This window comes from Lynx canadensis, chromosome X, assembly GCF_007474595.2.
Source record: "Lynx canadensis isolate LIC74 chromosome X, mLynCan4.pri.v2, whole genome shotgun sequence".
NCBI classification, from domain to species: Eukaryota; Metazoa; Chordata; class Mammalia; order Carnivora; family Felidae; genus Lynx; species Lynx canadensis.
Genome location: NC_044321.2, coordinates 15,798,789 through 15,818,987, shown reverse-complemented (window position 1 = coordinate 15,818,987; position 20,199 = coordinate 15,798,789). Strand labels below are relative to the sequence as shown.

At 43.9% G+C, this 20,199-nt stretch overlaps 1 protein-coding gene across 1 annotated transcript in view; it reads left to right on the top strand.

Moving 5' to 3' along the window:
* Positions 1-536: 536 nt before the first annotated feature.
* Positions 537-20,199, top strand: part of MAP7D2 (MAP7 domain containing 2) — a 106,974-nt gene continuing 87,311 nt past the window's right edge. The window contains exon 1 of the mRNA XM_030305927.1: positions 537-663. Within this exon, the coding sequence (XP_030161787.1) occupies positions 537-663 (127 nt within the window). The remainder of the gene's footprint in view (positions 664-20,199) is intronic.

The window sequence follows — 20,199 nt, the reverse complement described above, 5'->3', positions numbered from 1 at the left end:
GGATGTATGGAGGTTGTGTGAGGATGTGTGTCCACTGTGTGTGAGAACACGTGCGTGCTGGGTGAGCAAGTGTGCACATCGTATGTGTGCGCTGTTTTCACTGTGAGGATGTGTGCACTGAGAAACTATCCTACGTGTGTAACGCTTTGAGTGTGCGCACTGTGTGGGGAGGTGTGTTTATATCGGTGTGTGCACGCTACATGTAAGCAGCGTATGAGGACTATGTACACACGGGTGTGCTTGCGCGCTGAGTGAAGACCGGTGTGCACGTCGAACGTGCGCGCGGTATGTGCGCGTGCTGTGAGAACTAGTGCGCACGTTGCATGTGCATGCTGCGTGCTTGTGTTGTGTGAGGGTCAGTGTGCCCCTCGCTTGTGCACGCGGTGCGCGTGCGCGGCGTGAGAAACGGTGCGCACTTCGCACGTGCACGCCGAGTGCGCAAGCTGTGTGAGAAGGACGCGTGCGCGTGCGGACGCGCGCGGGTCCGGTGCGGCGCGGCGGCTGGGGCAGTGCGCCTGTGTGGTTCGCGCGTCCCTATGGAGCGCGGCGGTGGTTGCGGGGCTGGAGCGGGGACCGAGGGGGCTGCGCGGGGATCCCTTCTCCCTGGGAAGATGGCCGAGTCGGGTGCGGTGCGGACCTCGCCGCCCAACCACCGGCCTTCAGGTAGGGCCCCTGGGGTGTGGCGGACGCGTGGGGGCTTCAGGTCCCCCCAGGGGCGGGGCGGACCCGCCGTGGGCCGCGCAGGGCAGCGGCTCTGGAGCGCGCGGGGCGGGGACGCAGCGCGGTGCTGGGCTAAACGCCCTTCCCCCGGCTCCAGGTCGACTGGGTGCGGTACCCAGGGCCGCGTCGCTCGAGGTGCCAGTGGCAGGGTCCCCTCTCAGGTGGCCTGAGTGAGTGAGTGCACTCGGGGGTGGCTTAAGGTGGGTGGTAAGTATGTTTGCTGCGGGAAGCCTGGATGCCTCGCGGAGCAGCCGGCGTGGGGGGCGGGGGGCACTGGGGCAGGCCGAGCGGGCTCCGGGGGGTCTCCGGGGCCTGCGCGCCCGCCCACTGTGCGTCTTGGGAAATGCGCGCGAGCGGCAGCTGCAGCCCGCCGCGAAGGTGGCCGGCTTTCGTGCTTCGCGGCATCCCGGGGGCAGAACCGGTACGTCACCCACTGGCAGGCGGCGAACGGAGCCCGAGCCCCAGGCCGGTTTCCCCTGGCACCCGCAGGCGCTCCCGCAGGCCTCGGGTGCGTTGCCCAGGGGTCTGGTGGGGCCGCAGGCCCCCTCAAGTGGCAGTGCGACCACTGCATCTCCCAGCCCGCGAGGCTGCAACTGCTAGGAGCTGTGGACGGCTGGTCTCCGGACTGGCTGCCCCAAAATGAGCGAAGCAGGGGGAGATTTTGAGGACATTTGGTAGAATTTTAGATAAGCAGGTCTCATGTCTTCTGACGTTCTGTGAAGTGGTTGCAGGTAGTGCGGGGGTGTAAGCAACGTGGAAACCGATTTCATGCTGTTTTTCCCGGCAACACCTTTTTTTTTTTAAAGTTAATGTGACCTATTTTTAAAACATCTTTTTTACTGTAGTAGAACATGCATACCACAAAAGCGCACAGATCGTAAGTATGTGGCTAGAAGAATTATCACATAGTGAAGATATGAGTATTTTTTATGAGGTGAACCAAGGAAGGCAAAGAAGTCAAGGGAAATGTTCTTTAGTCACTTAAAACATGCTTTTCATGGTGGGTGGGAGATATTTTCTGATTGGGCCTTCATTTGCATCATTCACAGAAGGAGGTGGTGGCTTAAATCTTCCCCAATTTGCGTTTTCAACATGCATTTTTTAAAGGCAGAATTTAACAAATATCACAGGTTAGTGTTATAAATACTATAAATATGTATACTTCTGTTTTCATCCTTTTTGCTTAATTTGAGAAACTCAGATGTGTCTGCTCGGGAAGCACCCACAACCCACCAACCCACCTACCTATCAGAATCAGCCTTGGGGGAGGGAGACCTAGTGGAAGAAAATATTGGAAAGGTTGTTGAAGCTCACAGTTTAAATTGGGAATTTAAATAATAGGTTATTTCCATGTTTTAAAGGCATGGAAATGCTATGGTTGTGCTTGCAATTTATCTGTGGGATTTAAATTTTTTGAAGGAACTTAATAAGGAGGCATTCTTACTAAGTTCTAGTAGGAAACTTTATTATAGAACTATTTTAATGCACTCTCTACTGATATTAAGATTAGCTTAAAGCTGTTTCCCTTTATTTGGAATTGGAACCATGGAGAAAAGACGTGTGAAGGCTTAAAATATTACACTTACATGTATTATGGTTGTTGTGGAAAAATTGTGGAGTGTACCATTTAGGTACCAGGTAGTACGATGGTTTGTTCTTTCAAAGGCTTCGTGAGGCTAGGTACTTAGAAAAATAATGCCATCCTCAGAAAAATCTTGATTGTTGAGGTTTTATTATAATCCATCCTGGATACAGATCATTCTTGGTTGCCCGGAGGTCTCATCATTTGGGATCCATTCCTAATGAGATTCACCTGCACATTTGGGGGTTATGAGTTGGTGAGTGGTTTTTCTAGGAGCTGTTGTAGAAGGTGGCACAGGAATACCTCTGGTTGTTTCTTTCAATGATAGGTTCTTCCAAAATTGAAATCCTATGCGTGTTCCCATTATCCAGCAGTGATGCTTGCTTTCTTTCCTTTCATTTACTGCCAGGACGAAAGTCACCAAATAAACGGTTCCTTCTAGTTGCTTGTGTTATATGTACCATATAACTAACAACGAGCAAGCGCCTGTTGCTTGGATCTGCTTAGATACCTTTAGCCAGCAGATAGAATCACTGGATCTCAGCTGTCAGACTGCTTCAGTGTCACACAGGGTCTGTGCTTCGCTCAGCCTGAACTGCCCCCCTTTTCTCTTTTCCCTTTCCAGGATTCACCTTCTCTAGGCTCCTCTCAGTGAGAATTAAGGAACTTCCTCTTGTCTGTGCCTGCAGCATCTCCAGTGAAGCACTCTTATTCTGCCTGTGTCACATTAACCTTCCAGTTCCTCTCAGCAGATGTTCTTTGAGTGCCCACTGTAAGCAGGACCTGGTGCTGGTGGCTTCTGCCATTGCTGAAGCTAAGGAGATTGAGTTCCAGAATGCCTGGGTGTGAATGTCACCTCACCACTTTCCTGCGGTCTCAACTCAGGGAAGTCATTTGACATCTTTAGCTTCAATTTTCTCATCTTTAAAATGGACTTAGAAATGGATTTCTATGGGGAGATAGAAGCAGTGCTCTGAGGACAAAGGAACTAGTATCTGTAAAGCAGTGCCTGACACACATACGTACTCAAGCTAGTGAGCAGTTATTTCCCATTATATCATTGCTTGAGAGCAAGGCCCGGATCTAGGTTATAGGTGCCTCTTTCAGTGCCACCTCGTACAGAGGATGGCTGCATGGTCATGCTACCCCTTTTCAGAGTTTCTGCACGCAGTAGATCTATAACTGATGTTTAACAATTGCATTATGCTAGAAACAGCTATACTGGGTTGAGAGCTCAGTAAATATTCATGAGTTAGATTAAAGAAGTGTGTTGGTGGGGTTTGTGATAGTGGATTTTTTTAAAGATTTTATTTTTAAGTAATCTCTATACCCAACAGGGGCCTTGAACTCATAACCCCAAGATCAAGAGTCACATGCTCTACTGACTAAGCCAGCCAGGCGCCCCATCATAGTGGAGTTACAGAGCATATTTTCTAAGGGCCCGTTGAGTTTTCTGGTGCATTTGATTGGTGAATATTGTTTATTGAGTTGAACTCGTTTGCCCACTGTTCCTTAATAAAGAGAGCATTGCTGTGAGGAAAGATGAGGTTCCTCATTGTCCTTCCACTTGCGTGTCTTCCATTTCCTGCCCTACATCGGGATAAAGTTAGGGTGCAGAACTCATCCACCTCTGAGGTCTGTCTGAATGAAGGCCTTAATCTCCTTTCCTGTCAGGAAGCATTTTTGCTTAAGAAGTTTTCCTCTTTTTAAAAATTTTTTTTTCAACATTTATTTATTTTTGGGACAGAGAGAGACAGAGCATGAACAGGGGAGGGGCAGAGAGAGAGGGAGACACAGAATCGGAAACAGGCTCCCGGCTCTGAGCCATCAGCCCAGAGCCCGACGCGGGGCTCGAACTCACGGACCGCGAGATCGTGACCTGGCTGAAGTCGGACGCTTAACCGACTGCGCCACCCAGGCGCCCCAGTTTTCCTCTTTTTAAAAGCCCCATGATTAGCAGAGCTCAGGTTGTGGCTTAAGCCAAAGGGAGACAGGTATGAGTGAGCTACACAGCTTTCAAGCAGTCATGCCACATGATCCTTTGGAATGGCAGAGTCTGTCCCCAGGGTAAATAGCTCCTAGCTGGCACTGGGTTCATTCACTATCTGAAAATACCTGATTTTCCTCTTTTTGAAAAAAAATTTTTTAAAAATGTTTCATTTATTTTTGAGAGATCGTGAGCAGAAGCTGGGGAGGGACAGAGACAGGGGAACGGAAGATCTGAAGCGGGCTCTCAGCTGATAGCAGCAAGCCCGATACGGGGCTTGAACTCACAAACTGTGACATCATGACCTGAGAAGATGTCGGATGCTCAACCAGCTGAGCCCCCCGGCTGCCCCTGCTTTTCCTTTTAATCCCAAATAGGCTGGCATCTTTTAGCCCCAGACAACCCTATGGAATGCTTCTTGGTCTTTTGTCATTTACACCCTCTTCATTTTACCCTCCTCTTTACTACCTAGTAATAACTTCAGTGAGACAACATTTATATACTATACATTCACCCATTTAAAATGCACAATTTGGGGCACCTGGGTGGCTCAGTCCATTAGGCATCTGACTTCAGCTCAGGTCATGATCTTACAGTTCCTGAGTTCGAGCCCCGCGTCCGGCTCTGCTGACAGCTTGGAGCCTGGAGCCTGTTTCGGATTCTGTCTCCTTCTCTCTCTGCCCTTCCCCTGCTTGCACTCTGTCTGCCTGTCTCTCTCTCTCTCTCTCTCTCTCTCCCCCAAAAATAAATAAACATTAAAAAAAATTAAAATGCACAATTCACTGGTTTTCAGTATTTTCACAAAGTTGTGCACCCATTACCACAATCAATTTTAGAACATTTTCATCATTCCGCAGAGAAGCCCCATACCAATTAGCAGTCATTCCATATTATCCCTTGCCACCTGCCCCCTAAGCACTGGCAGCCACCCATCTACCCTGTCTCTGTAGAGACCTCTGGGGTTCTGCCGTGGTGGTCTTCAGCCTTTGGAGCATACACATGTTCTTGCCCGGCAGTTCATGGGTAGGTCTCCATGTATCAGAGTTTTAGAAATCATTATTCTGTACTCTCCATCTTTCAGGTGTCCATTACTTGATTTCACCACAAAGCCTTGCCTTTTCAACTATGCATTCTACTTCCTGGGGCCTGAAAGGCGGCAGAACCTGTATGTAGCCTCCCAGACAGCCTGCAGTTACACACTGCGCATACGTGTGTTCATTTTAGCTCCTCAAATGGTAACAGCTGGCAATTGTTGAGCAGCTTCTGTGCCAAGCACCATTATAAACACTTGTCATACCTTATTTTACTTTATTCCTCACATCCACTCTTTATACTTTTTTTTTTCCTGTTTTTTATCCTCATTTTAGAGGTGTTTAAATTCTCTATTGCTATGTAACAGACCACTCCAAACTTATTATTTCTCATGATTCTGGAGGTTAGTCGGACTCATTTGAGTGTTCTGTTCTGTGTGGTGTCAGCTGGAGTCACAGTCAGCTGAGAGTTCGCTTGGGCTTGAAGTGTCCAACATGGTCTGTCATGGGCCAGGTGTCTAATCACAGGGAGTCTTTCCTGGACTTCTCACAGCAAAGCAGCTGTGTGTCAAAAGTGAGGAAGCAGAAGTTGCCAGTTGTTTTAAGGCCTGAGCTTGAAAGTCCCAGAATGTCCCTTTTGCTGCATCCAGTGGTTAAAGCAAGTCACAAGGCCAGCCCAGATTGAAGGGGAGGGGAAATAGACTCTACTTCTTGATGTGAGGAGTGGCAAGCGCCTACTGGTAGAGGAGGAATCTCCATTTTTGGAGATTCTCTACTGCAACAGGTAAGTACTTTGAATGTAAGAGAGGTTAAGTAATTTGCTCAAGGTCATACGGTAAGTGGCAAGCCACTATGTTTGACTCCAGAGTTAAGTATTCTTAACCTTCATGCCATTGTGCCTTTCCAGATAGATTATAACAAACTCCTTTAGCATGTGGACCATGCCTCTCACATCTTCTGCACCCCTCTTGAGATCTAGCTCAGTGCTATTGGTCCATATTTTTTTAAGGCTTTTGTGTGCCTTTTCCTTGGTACACAAGTTTTCTCCCCAATGGTAATGAGGACCCACGTTTCTTAGAATTATAGTAAAAATTTTATTAGTTAAAATGCTTAGAGGAGGAGAGGTTCCATTTAACAGGATTTCTAGTTCCCCAGGTATTAACTCCCCACTCTTCCTGTGCCGGCCTTTATTGTAGGGCTCTGGAATATCTCCTTAGTATACTTCTATTTGGACACTGTTGGGTGTTACTTAGGATTGCAGTTCTTTGGTCATCACTCTGGAAGGCCCATGGAAGATTCTCTTATACTCTAAGCCAGTGTATCTCTAACTAATTTTGGCAACCAGTTTGGTTGGGTTTTTTTTCCTAATTTCCAATCTGTTATTGACTAATATCTTGGTAAAATACAATAAAAAAAGATTTACTAGAAAAATAAAAAAAAACATGGAAAATACAACTCCTGATTTTTAATATTAGATTAGATATTGGATTCCAAGACGTCAGTAGATATTAGATTACACTGTCACATTGCTCTAAATGTTTCTAAATGCATGCTCTCAATTTATGTCCTTATTGTGAGTGATGACAAACAGTAGGAAGACTGGCACCGGTCCACAGGCCACACTCAGTAGCTCTGCCCTGGGCCAGCATTTCCCAAAGGGTATGGTACACAAGAGGATTTTAGGTTACTTGTGGATAAATTTATCTTTTCTATTTTAGGCTAATAGTTCTGTGGATTTTAAAAACTTTATTGTAAAACTGCAACTAGTACATCAAACTCTAATCAAACTGTAATTTCATGAATATTTTCAGAATGAGTAGAAAATGAAAACTTATTTTAAAGAAAAATACTAAGTAGGGGCGCCTGGGTGGCGCAGTCGGTTAAGCGTCCGACTTCAGCCAGGTCACGATCTCGCGGTCTGTGAGTTTGAGCCCCGCGTCAGGCTCTGGGCTGATGGCTCAGAGCCTGGAGCCTGTTTCCGATTCTGTGTCTCCCTCTCTCTCTGCCCCTCCCCCGTTCATGCTCTGTCTCTCTCTGTCCCAAAAATAAATAAACGTTGAAAAAAAAAATTAAAAAAAAAAAAAAAAAAAGAAAAATACTAAGTAGTATAGGTTGGTGCTGGTTAATACAAATAGAATGCTAGCCACACATGTAATCCTAAATTTTCTAATAGCTACATTTAAAAAAGTAAAAATAAACAGGTGAAATTAATATAAAACAATTTATTTAACCTAGTATAACCAAAATATGATCATTTCAACATGTAATTAATATAAAGAACTATTAATAGGAAATTTCACAATCTGTTCTTTGCACTGAGTCTTCCAAAACCAGTATATATTGTGTACTTCCAGGACATCTTCATTTGGACTAGTCACATTTCAAGTGCTCAGTAAGCAACTTTGGTTAGTTGCTAGCATATTAGACAGCAGTCACTGATGTCGAACATTTCCATCATGGCAGAAAGTTCTTTTGGTCTAGGAATGAGACCACGGTCCCATAGGGCATGGTGGTATTGAGTGCTGTCGAGGGTGGTATGAAGAGCAGAATATGTGCTGTGGTATTCAGTCCAGCAGGGGAGGGCTTAGTGGAAATGGGAAGATACTTTGATACAAATGGTCTCCCCTACAATGAGGCCAAACAGGCTTGATCCCCAGGCTCTTGAAGGAAGAAGTTGCTTTTGCATTCCCCAGTGTGGGCAAGTGGTAAGGTCCTCACACAGATTGTCGTCATGGGGACTTGACAGGCTGTGGAAAGAGGGTAAGCTTGACTTTGTGGTAATTGTTGAGCTGTTATCCATGGAAAGTGTGGTATAATATTGATAGAAAGGTGGGAGGAGACAGCAGTGTTAACTGGCTCAGGGTCTCTGAGGTTCAGTGTTGGGGTCAAGTGGGGAATCCTCTCTGCTGGGTGGGATTTGCTGAGCTGCATTGGGATGGGTTCTGTGAGGTCAGATCTGGTCATTTCCCCCCAGAGTTGGTATTGTACCTTCCTAGCACTTGTTTACAGAAACTGTTGATGAGCAACAAGTTCCTGCTGGTTCACAGGACAGACTCTGGGCGCCACATTTTTGGGTAGTTCCAGTGAATTTTTGGGCTGGTCCCACCTCCTGTGTCCTGGGTTTGATTATGTGAGAGAGCTGGCACTGATTATAAAGGGACTTAGTTGGGCAAAGCCAGTTAGCCAGCATTCACTTGCAGGGCCTGTGGGACAAGTCCTTGCCCAGGCTGAGTTGTCTTTCTCCTGAGCAGTTGGTCTTTGTCTACCTTTGACACCAAGTCTTTAAGAATTAACTATTGGCTTAGCAAGTCTACCAGTGTGGAACCCCAGTTGCTGTGGTAGGTATATTGGATAAGCTTCCTTCTTGTTTTTTTAAAAATGTTTATTATTTTGAGGTGGCGGGGGGGGGGGGCGGAGAGAACATGTGAGCAGAGGAGGGACAGAGAGGAGAGAGAGAATCCCAAGCAGGCTACACACTGTCAACACAGAGCCCTATGTAACTTTCTTCTTAGCTCCATTTTTCTACCTTTACTCTTGTTTTTCTTTTTCTCACTCACTTTTTATATTTATTTCTGCTCTATTTTATATAAACAGAAGGAGAAAGAGAAAGAGGGCATAAATGAATACCTGAAATTAATAAGTACAGAGCAAGAAATGCCCCTGTAGCGTGTGTCTTTTACCAGGCACCTAAAGCCCTTAATTAAGCAGTGCTTTGTACCCCTGTTTCACAACAGCACCTTAATATGTGCCCTTAACTTGAAACAACCATCTGAATTGTAAACTAAACAAAACAGGATTCTCTTGGACTTATTTTTTACCCCCTACCCCCAAGATTCCTGTCCTCTTTCATGAGCACCCAGGCATGCATTCTGCTAACTAGAAAGAACCATCCTTGTGCATGGAAGTAGTGTGAGTTTTTGCTCTTTTCTATCTTAATTGTGTGTGTTGGGTTCTCTTGAGCCCCAGTCAAGGGGGACAGTTGGTGGTGAAATATTATGACAACCTTCAGTAGAAGCTTTACTTCCACTTGGATAATTACCAATTATCTCCCCAGTGGAGGTATGTGTTATGAACAAAATTTAGGTGATCATTTTCATTAGCTAGGTAACCAATATTATTTAAGCTGTTTTAGTTACATCCTCAGACTAAAAACTCTCTTTACAAAACTACTGATTCTGATTGCAGTCTTATTACTGCAAAACATGTCTCTGCTCTCCTCTTTTTCCCTTCTCACCCACCTAAATTTCTACTTCATTTGATTTTGTTTTTGTCAGTCATGAATTATTTCTAAAGAATAATTGCTGCTTATTAATGGTCCATTAATTTCCACATATTCCTAATCTTCTGGAATGAGATTAGCTCTTTGTATAGAAGAACAGTTAAGAGAGCAGAATGTGGACTGTTTCACTGTACCCTGTTAGCTTTCATTTTTCTTAGTTATTTTTTTACTTCCTCTCAGTTTTGACTGAAGGACCTTTGATTGGTGCCTTTCTCCTAAGGAGTGCTGAATGTCCTTTTTGATACCTAATTTCATCTTCATTAGTTAAAAATTAAAAGGATTCTTTCCACTTTGGTGTGTAAAGATGATTTCAGTGTGAATACCTCTTATAATCAGACCAATTCAAGCAGGAGATACCATGCATGAGGACCAGCGCTAATAGAAGTTTCCAGGAGGATGGAAACGTTCTATGTCTGTTCCATATGATAGCCACCAGTCATCATGTGGCTATGGAGCCCTGAGGAACTGAGTTTTTAATTGTATTTGATTTTAGATAATTTAAATTTAATACATTTCTTAAGTTTAATTTATTTATTTTGAGAGAGAGAGGAGCATGAGCAGAGGAGGGACAAAGAGAGAACAGAGAGACAATTCCAAGCAGGTTCCACACTGTCAGTGCAGAGCCCAGTGTGGGGCCCAGTCTCCCGAACCTTGAGATCATGACCTGAGCCAAAATCAAGAGTCAGACATTCAACTTACAGAGCTACCCAGGCACCCTTTTAATTTAAATTTAAATAGACACACATAGTAGTGACTCTCGAATTGGACTGTACAGTTAACAAACTGTTGACTAACCTTGCCAGATTAGGATCAGAAATTAGGAATAAGTTTTAGGCCTCAAACAAGTTAATTCAAACCCATCTATTCTTGGTTTCTCCTCTACAAGTTCTGATATTTGGCCCTTGTCATTCAGCCACTCTCAGATGTGCACAGGCCATCAAGAACAGAACCCAGCAGTTATCTCTGTTGTTCATATCAGATCTGTAGGTCCTTGATGGAATCTACTAGCCAAGACTTATGTCTGGCTCCTGGTGGCCCTGGGGTGCCCATGGTCAGCCAACTCCTCTCTGTCCCTGCCTCAGTTTTGGTTGCACAACTTGGTTGGAGGATAAATTGGATTGACTTACAAGGCATTACCAAACCATTTGATGAAACCATTAGCTGTACAGGATTTGGTTGGGTTGTGGGGAGAACTTTTCTAGTGACAGATTGGCAGAGACTGAAACTATTAGCCTAGGCCAGAGAACCCTGTGGTGGAAGGTAAGGTTGGTGAGGGCATTTGGAGGGCATTGGGCACCACAGCCAAATGAGTCTTGTTCCCTCTTCTTTAGGACATACTCACCAAAGCAGATAAGCCTCAGCTCTCTCATTCCAGCTTGTTCTTTACAAACTGTGGCCTCAGGTGTGGGCCCATGAGAAGACCTTAGTTGCTTGTCTGTGAGATGGTACACTAGGAAATCCGACTGGTGCTTTCCAACTCTTGAGCTACTGTGATCCTTCACTGCTGGATCAGGAGGGAGGGGGTAGGGGAGTTTGGTCTTCACCCTTGTGTTATGAGGATCACCAGTCAAAAAGGCTTAGAGTCAACGGACTTACCAGCCTTCTCCTTTCCCTCCTCCATTACAACCAGGTAGGGAGTTCTGCCTCCTTCATCTCTTATGACCCCATTCCTATTGTCTGGGTCAAACCTGTCATCTGGGGCCTGACCATTATTACAAGAGCCTTGGGGGGGGGGGTCTCTGTTCCTCTATCCAGGTCATCATCCTGTCATGGATCTATCTTGTGTCTCTCTTACTTGACTTCTTCTGACATCTGCCTAGCGTGTGTACAGTCCAAACTGCTGATAGGGTTTCCAAGACATGTTGGGATGGGGCTCTCACTTATCACTCCAGCCCTTCTCTCTGGCCAGTGACCACCTGCAGCTTGTAGTATCCAGCACACTCTATACACGCTTGCTCCTCACTGCCCATGGGCATGCTCTTCCAGTGCCCAGAATTCCCTTCCTCTCTCTATCTGCCATTCATCCTTGAGTATTTGACCCACACCTCACCTCTTCCCTGAAGCCTTCTCTGACTACACACTTTTGGTGGATTTTTCTTTTCCATTGCCATTACATTCTTGATAAGCTAATGCGGGTAAATCAGATCACATGCAAATAAACTTGGGACTGGCATTTGGAAACTAAAGTACATACATCTTAAGCATACAGTGTGATGAATGTTTGCTTATGCACCTGTGTAACCACCCAAATCAAAAAACAATATTTCCAGCACCCAGAAAGCTTCTTCCCACATCTTCCTAGGCATTAGCACCCCCCCCCAGAGGTAACCATTGTTCTCACCTCTTTTCACTGTAGTTTAGTTTTCTTGTTTTTGAACTTTATTAAAATGGATTCATGTAGCATGTCCATTTTTATTGTGGCAAAATATACATAACATAAAACTCACTATTTTAGCAGTTTTTTAATTTGCTTAAGATTTTTTTAATGTTTATTTTTGAGAGAGAGAAAACAGAACGGGAGTGGGGGAGGGGCAGAGAGAGAGGGCGACACAATCCGAAGCAAGCTCCAGTCTCTGAGCTGTCAGCACAGAGCCCGATGTGGGGCTTGAACTCAGAAACCACCAGATCATGACCTGAACCGAAGTCAGTGCTCAACCGACTCAGCCACTCAGGCACCCCAAGTTTTTTTTTTTTTTTTAATTTAAATTTGAGTTAGTTAACCTACAATGTAGTCTTGGCTTCAGGAGTAGAACCCCGTGATTCATCCCTTACATATGACATCCAGTGCTCATCACAACAAGTGCCCTCCTTAATGCCCATCACCCATTGAACCCATCCCCCACTTCCCCTCCAGGAACCCTCAGTTTACTCTCTGTATTTAAGAATCTGCTATGGTTTGCGTCCCTCTCTGTTTTTTATCTTATTTTTCCTTCCCTTCCCCTATGGTCATCTGTTAAGTTTCTTAAATTCCACCTATGAGTGAAATCATATGATTTTTGTCTTTCTCTGACTGATTTCACTTAGCATAATACCCTCCAGTTCCATCCACATTGTTGTTGCAAATGGCAAGATTTCATTCTTTTTCATCGCCATTGTGTATATATACCACATCTTCTTTATCCATTCATCAGTTGATGGACATTTGGGCTCTTCCCATGATTTGGCTATTGTTGATACCGCTGTATTTTAGCAGTTTTTATGTTCATTGGCATTAAGGATATTCACATTGTTGTGCACCCATCACTGCCATCCATCTCCAGGACCTTTTCATCAAGTATATACTTTTTTGTGTCTGTTTTTTTTTCACTCAGCGTTATGTCTATAAGATTCACCTGTGTTGTAGATACCAGCAGTTTATTTCTTTTTATTTCTGAGTAGTATTCCATAGTGTGACTGTACTATAGTTTGTTTTGTCCTTTCTCTTGTTGATGGACAATTGGGCTGTTTCCAGCTTTTTATTCTTTTGACTGAAACTACTGTGAACCTCCCGGTACCCATCTCTTGGTGCCCATACAAATGCATTTCTTTTAATTTTTTTTAACATTTATTTATTTTTGAGAGACAGAGAGAGGCAGAGAATGAGCAGGGGAGGGGGAGAGAGACACACACACAGAATCCGAAGGAGGATCCAGGCTCTGAGCTCTTCGTTAGCATAGAGCCCGACGTGGGGCCTGAACTCACGAACCGCAAGACCATGACCTGAGCTGAAGTCAGACGCTCAACCGACTGAGCCACCCAGGCGCCCCCATACAAATGCATTTCTATTGCTTATATACCTAGGAGTAGAATTGCTGGGTCGTAAGGTAGGCATATGTTCAGCTTTAGCAGACAGTGCCAAATTGTTTTCCAAACAGTTGGAAGTAGTTTCCTATTGTGGTTATAACAATTTATCACAAATGTAATGGCTTGTAGAAACATGAATTTATTATCTTATAATTCTGGAAGTCAGAAATCCTAAAATATGTGTCAGTAGAACCTTTCTGGAGGCTTCAGGGCAAGAACCCATTTCCTTGCCTTCTCCAGCTTCTAGAAGCTGTCTGCATTCTTTTCTTTTTTTTTTTTTTAAATGTTTATTTTACTTTTTTTTTTCAACGTTTTTTATTTATTTTGGGACAGAGAGAGACAGAGCATGAACGGGGGAGGGGCAGAGAGAGAGGGAGACACAGAATCGGAAACAGGCTCCAGGTTCCGAGCCATCAGCCCAGAGCCTGACGCGGGGCTCGAACTCACGGACCGTGAGATCGTGACCTGGCTGAAGTCGGACGCTTAACCGACTGCGCCACCCAGGCGCCCCTTATTTTACTTTTGAGACCGAGACAAAGCATGAACGGGGGAGGGTCAGAGAGAGAGGGAGACACAGAATCGGAAGCAGGCTCCAGGCTCTGAGCCATCAGCCCAGAGCCCGACGCGGGGCTCAAACTCATGGACCGTGAGATCGTGACCTGGGCTGAAGTCAGACGCCCAACCGACTGAGCCACCCAGGCACCCCCTGTCTGCATTCTTTGGCTTGTGACTCCTTCCTCTGTCGTCGGGGCCAGCAGCGTAGCATCTTCCAATATCTCTCTCCAACTTCTGGTTCCATTGTCACATTTCCTCTCTCTTACCTTCACTCTCCTGCCTCCCTTGTGATTGCACTGGGCCCACCTGGAAAATCCTGGCTAATCTCTCCATCTCAAGAGCCTTAACCTAATCACATCTGCAAAGGCCTATTTGTTAAATAAGGCAACATCTTCACATATTCCAGGGATTAGAAGTAGACACCTCAACAGGGATGAGGGGGAGGGCATTATTCTGCCTACGTGGTAGAATGGTACATGGCTGTACTATTTTACATTCCCATCAGTAAAGCATGATCCTCCACATCTTTGTCAGCACTTGGTATTGCCAGTCTTTTTAATTTTAGCCATTCTGGTTTGAATGTGGGGTACATCCACAGCTACCACCTCCAGGCAGTGTGTCCTCCTTTGCTCTGATACAGCTTTCTTGCAGCTTATCCATATTTAAATATTTGTTTACGTGCTTCTGTCTTGGCCAAACCACACATCCTTCATGAGGCAGGTAGTAGCTGGTTCAATAAATCCTCCTTGGATGATAAGTGACAGAGGGCATTTTTCAACAGAAGTGAGCAGAGCTAAAGATGTAAATGAAAACCTGCACATATAATCCCATCTCTGGCTTGAAGTAGGGTTTCTCCCAAATGAAAAATAGGACCGGAGCAAAGAACCTGGTTTCTAGCTTCTGCATGCTGTTGTCTTTCCCAAGATAGTTAATCTATAAGTCAGTAATGCTCTAGAAGGAGATGTGGGCTTCAACTCCTGAGGGCGTTGGTTGGACATGACTTCACCTTATATGTGAATGAGAGGAGAGTGCAGTTCTGGCAGGCAGGCTTCTGGAGAGTCTGATCTTGGACCTTTTACAGCATCTGAAGTTTTTTCCTTTTCCCTAGATTCTGCTCCAGTATAGCAACACACTGCAGCTTCTGGCTTGCAGAAGGAAGGACTAGAAGGTGAGTAGGGTTTCTTGATTGCAAGGAATGTAGCGTGTGTAGACTTAAACCCACTTTGAAGACTTGAGGCTGGAATTTCTGAGGAAGGTGAAGCCAGAGTAGAAAAGAATTTCTAATTCCCCCAGACACAGAGTGGTGGGCGCAAATGTCTTGGCACTAGAGAGATAAACCTGGAAGAAGGAATTAGTATTAGACAAAAGGCAGACAGGATTGTGGCTTTCTTTAGGAACATCCTAATGTGAGTAACCATTTTCTGTGTTCTAGTTTGTTCCCTAGTCTACTTTGCTGGGCAAAACACCTGGTTTCATGAGGGCTATAAGGTTTCAAGGCCTCAATCTTATCTTTCCAGGCCACTGAGGTGTTGGCAGCATTCCTGCAGCTTGGCATTACTTTGACCCTCTGGGGTGTGGCATGTGTGAGAGAAACCTTGCCATCCCATGTGGCTGAGGACTTCTTTGGCCCTGAAGAGAAAACTTCTCTGTTCGACAAGACCTGGATGGTCAGTATTTATTTAGATCATATAGGAGTTGGTCTTTTGAGAAAAATACTAGCTCAAGTGTCCGAGTTACTATGTTGGGCTTATGCTGGGGTTATTGGTCCCTATTTAGACATACTGACAATGTTAAGCTTTAGTGATTTGAGTAAGTACACACGTGATTCACAGGCTGATCTGCAAACAAGCCAGCTGTGGCAGAATGGAGGCATGCCTGGGCCTTGGGTGGTGTGGCCGACACACACAACAGGAGGGTTGGGATAGGCTCAACAGGGCTGTGGCTATGTTTACAGAGTTCCAATGACTTCCTGGATGTTCTCTCTTTTCTACCTGGTGTATTCAAGTTGTGGAGAAGTCATATGTCTGTATTCCTGGCTTTTTGGAATTCTCCTTGTGGACGCCAGGTCTGGAGGGGATCTTGAGGGAGAATGTGGGGTGGTGCCCCCTGTAAGCAGGTGCATGTTAACTTTTTCTAGGACAGACAGTGGATCTTTGCTCCACATTCTCTGAGGCTGGCAGGGCACTCTTTACTTCCTAGGTCAAGAAGTCCTTTATGTTCATACAAGCATCTCTCCTCTAAATGCCTCCCCTCTTGCTGTGTCCTTTGTGGACAGGCAAAACAACCACACAGGATCATTTTGACAAAACTTTCCAGTCTCCATAAAGAGACCTGGGGCCTTCTGTGGGGCCCAGTTCCTTAACCTTCTTGACATGACTTTTTGTTTGGTGTTTACTCCTGTGACATTGGTGTTTTCCTTCTCTAACTCTTTGTACAAATTACTCGTAGAGTAGCCTTTTCACCTCTTTATTCAGTTAAGAATTTACTGATGAGGGTCACGATCTCGCGGTCCGTGAGTTCGAGCCCCGCGTCGGGCTCTGGGCTGATGGCTCAGAGCCTGGAGCCTGTTTCTGATTCTGTGTCTCCCTCTCTCTCTGCCCCTCCCCCGTTCATGCTCTGTCTCTCTCTGTCGCAAAAATAAATAAACGTTGAAAAAAAAAATTAAAAAAAAAAAAAAAGAATTTACTGATGAGATACCACCTCACACCTGTTAGGATGGCCATTGTCAAAAAAAAAAAAAAAAAGACAAGTGCTGGTGAGAATGGAGAAATTGGAACACTTGTGCAGTGTTAATGGGAATGCAAATGGTGCAGCTGTTATGAAAAACAGTATGAAGATTCCTCAAAAAAGTAAAATTAGAACTATACCATATGATCCAGCAATCCCACTTCTGGGTATTTATCCAAAAGAATTAAAATCAGGAACTTAGGGATATTAACAATGTTCACTGTGTAGAAACAACCTAAATGTCTATGGGTAAATGAATGGATAAAGAAAATGTGGTATATACGTACAATGGAATATTAGCTACCCTTAAAAAAGAAGAAAATTCTGCAATATGTGACAACATGGGTGGACCTTTGATGACACTATGAAATAAGCCAGTCTTGGAAAGGCAAATACTATATGATTCCAGATATATGAAATATCTAAGATAGACAAATTCATAGAATCAAAGAGTAGATTGGTATTTCCCAGGAGCTGGGGGCCACAGGAAATGGGGAGTTACTAATCAATGGACACGAAGTTGCAGTTAAACAAGATGAATAAATTCTAGAGATCTGCTGTACAACATTGTACCCAGAGTCAGCAATATTATATTGTACATTTAAAAGTATATTGAAAATGTAGATCTCATGTTAAGTGTTCTTACCACAATAAAATTTAAAAAATAAAAAAATTTAAAAAGAATTTACCGTGTAAGACCTTAATCTGATCAGTTCCTGGTTTGGCCATTAACTAGCTATGCACGCGTGGGCTGGTTTCTTGGTCTATTCTTAGCCTCACTTTCTTTACTTATAAGATGGCAATCATAACAGAAATTCCTCATGGGATTGACAGGAGGATTATATTGAGGTAGTGCATGGAAAGTGCTTAGCACAGTGTTGCATAGATAGTGCTCCATGAGGTAAGTGATAATGGTTATCATCATCTTCGCCTCAAATATAAGACCCCAGACCTTATGTCTGTGAATATAAAAAGTGTATTTTGGGGGCACCTTGCTGGCTCATTTGGTACAAGCATGCAACTTTTGATCTTGGGGTTGTAAGTTCAAGCCCCATGTTGGGTGTAGAGGTTACTTAAAATTTAAATGACACACACACACACACACACACACACGCAGATATATATGGCATACATTTATATCACTGTACTTATGTTGATGTATTTATATACTGGCTTTGCCTTCCAAGGAACTAATTACCTAATGAGATAGGCTTTCTGTAACTTAATATAACCCAGGTCTAACACTGAAAAGTACCATAAATGGAAATACAAAAGTGGACCATGAGGCCGTAGATGAGCAGTTAATTCTGGCAGAGGACCTGGGGACAGTCTTTGTGCCTATCTAAGTCTTCACAGTCCCTTAAGTGTCCTGTGGTTAGCAGGACAACCCTGCCAGGTACTCAGCAAATTGTTACTGGAGACCTGTCTTTGGCCATGCTCTCCAGTTTCTGCATAGGAATGGTGGTTCTTTTTCTCCCACTCAGAGCTCAATTTATATATTGAAATTCTTGAGGGATACAGTTGTGTCCTGTTCAAGAGCCTGTTCAGCCAGTGGCATTTCTTTTCCTCTTCCTATAAATATGTCAGAGATTCATCCTACATTCAGTTTCTCATTGTACTGGGTGAACTTACCCTTTTCAGTTTGTGTAGTTAGTGTTTTTCCACATGAGACACAGAATAGAGGAAAATTCTTATTTTTTGTCCTCTACCCTTCTTTGACACCCACTGCTAGATATTTTGCTTCACAAATTGGCCCAGAGCTCAAGAGATCATTCAGTTTTCTGGAACTGTGGAACCTGTATGTGGCTTTTGGCAAGATAAGAGAGTTGAGTGGCCTATAGGTTTGCAAGTTTAGGATTTTTAAAATTTATATGTATGTATTTATGTATGTATGTATTTTGAGAGAGAGAGCACAAGCAGGGGATGGGCAGAGAGAGAGGGAGAGAGAGAATCCCAAGCAGGCTCCACACCATCAGCGCAGAGCCTGATGTGGGGCTTAAACTCAAGAACTATGAGATCATGACCTGAGTCAAAATCCAGAGTTGGATGCTTAACTGACTGAGCCACCCAGGCGCCCCTGTAAGTTTAGGATTTTAGACTTTGTGCTGGCTAGTATGATAGCCAATTGCCACATGTGGCTATTTAAATTAATTAAAAATGAATAAAATTTAAAATTTAGCTCCTCAATTGCACTAGCCACATTTTAGGTACTCAGTAGCCCCATGTGGCTAATGGCTATTGTATTGGACAGCACAGATGCAGAACATTCCTTTCATTGCAGAAAGTTCCATGGGACAGCACTGGTTTAGAGGGTTATCTTAAAGTGTGGGCTGCTTAATAGAGAAAGGAAAACATAGATGTTTATCCATGCTGTTATGGTTTTGATCCTTCTTCCAAATGACCCAAGTTGGATGTATAAGCATTACATGTAACTGCCAAATCAACTGAAACTTGACTAATGCACGTAAAATATTTTGACCTCAAATTTGTAATACAAAAAGGGTATTCACTTTCTGAAGTGTTTTTTCTACTGCCATATTACCCTGAAGCAGCCATCAAGTATGGATTCTTAGGTGAGAGACCCCTGATTTTTTTTTATTGTGGTAAAATATTACATAACATAAGCTTTACCATTTTAAGTATTTTATTTTTTTAAAGTTTATTTTTTTTTAAGTAATCTCTACATGGGGCTGAAATGACCCTGAGAGTAAAATGTACAATTCAGTGGCATTAAGTGCATTCACAGTATCGTGTGACCATCACCACTATCTTTTTCCAGAACTTTACGTCATCCCGAACAAAAACTATACCCATTAAACAGTAACTCCCCATTATGCCTTCCCCCTAATGCCTGGTAACCAATGTACAATTTTCTGTCTCTGTGTATTTGTCTGTTCTTGGTACCTCATGTAAGTGGAATCATACAGTATTTATCCTTTTGTGCCTGGCTTATTTCACTTAGCAAATGTCCTTAGGGTTCATCTGTGTTGTGGCATATATGAGAATTTCATTTCTTTTTAAGGCTGAGTAATATTCCATTGTATGGATAGACCACATTTATCCATTCATCTGTTGATGGACACTTGGGTTGCTTCTACTTTTTGGCACTTGTGAACAGTGCTGCTGTGAATGTGGGTGTCTAAGTATCTGCTTGAGTCCCTGCTTTGAGTTCTTTGGGATGCATACCCAGAAGTGGAATTGCTGGGTCATGTGGTAGTTCTGTGTTTGGCTCTGATTTTTGGAAATAGTCTAAAAATTATTGAGATATAATTCATATAACAAAAATGTCACCCTTGTAAAGTGTACAGTTGAGTGGCTTTTAGTGTATTCACAAGATTGTACAATCATCCCCAGTTGTCAGTGATTTTTTTTGTATTTTTTTAAAATGTGTTAATTTTTATTTTTTTTTTATGTTTAGTTATTTTTGAGACAGAGAGAGACAGAGCACAAATGGGGGAGGGTCAGAGAGAGAGGGAGACACAGAATCTGAAACAGGCTCCAGGCTCCGAGCTGTCAGCACAGAGCCCGACGCGGG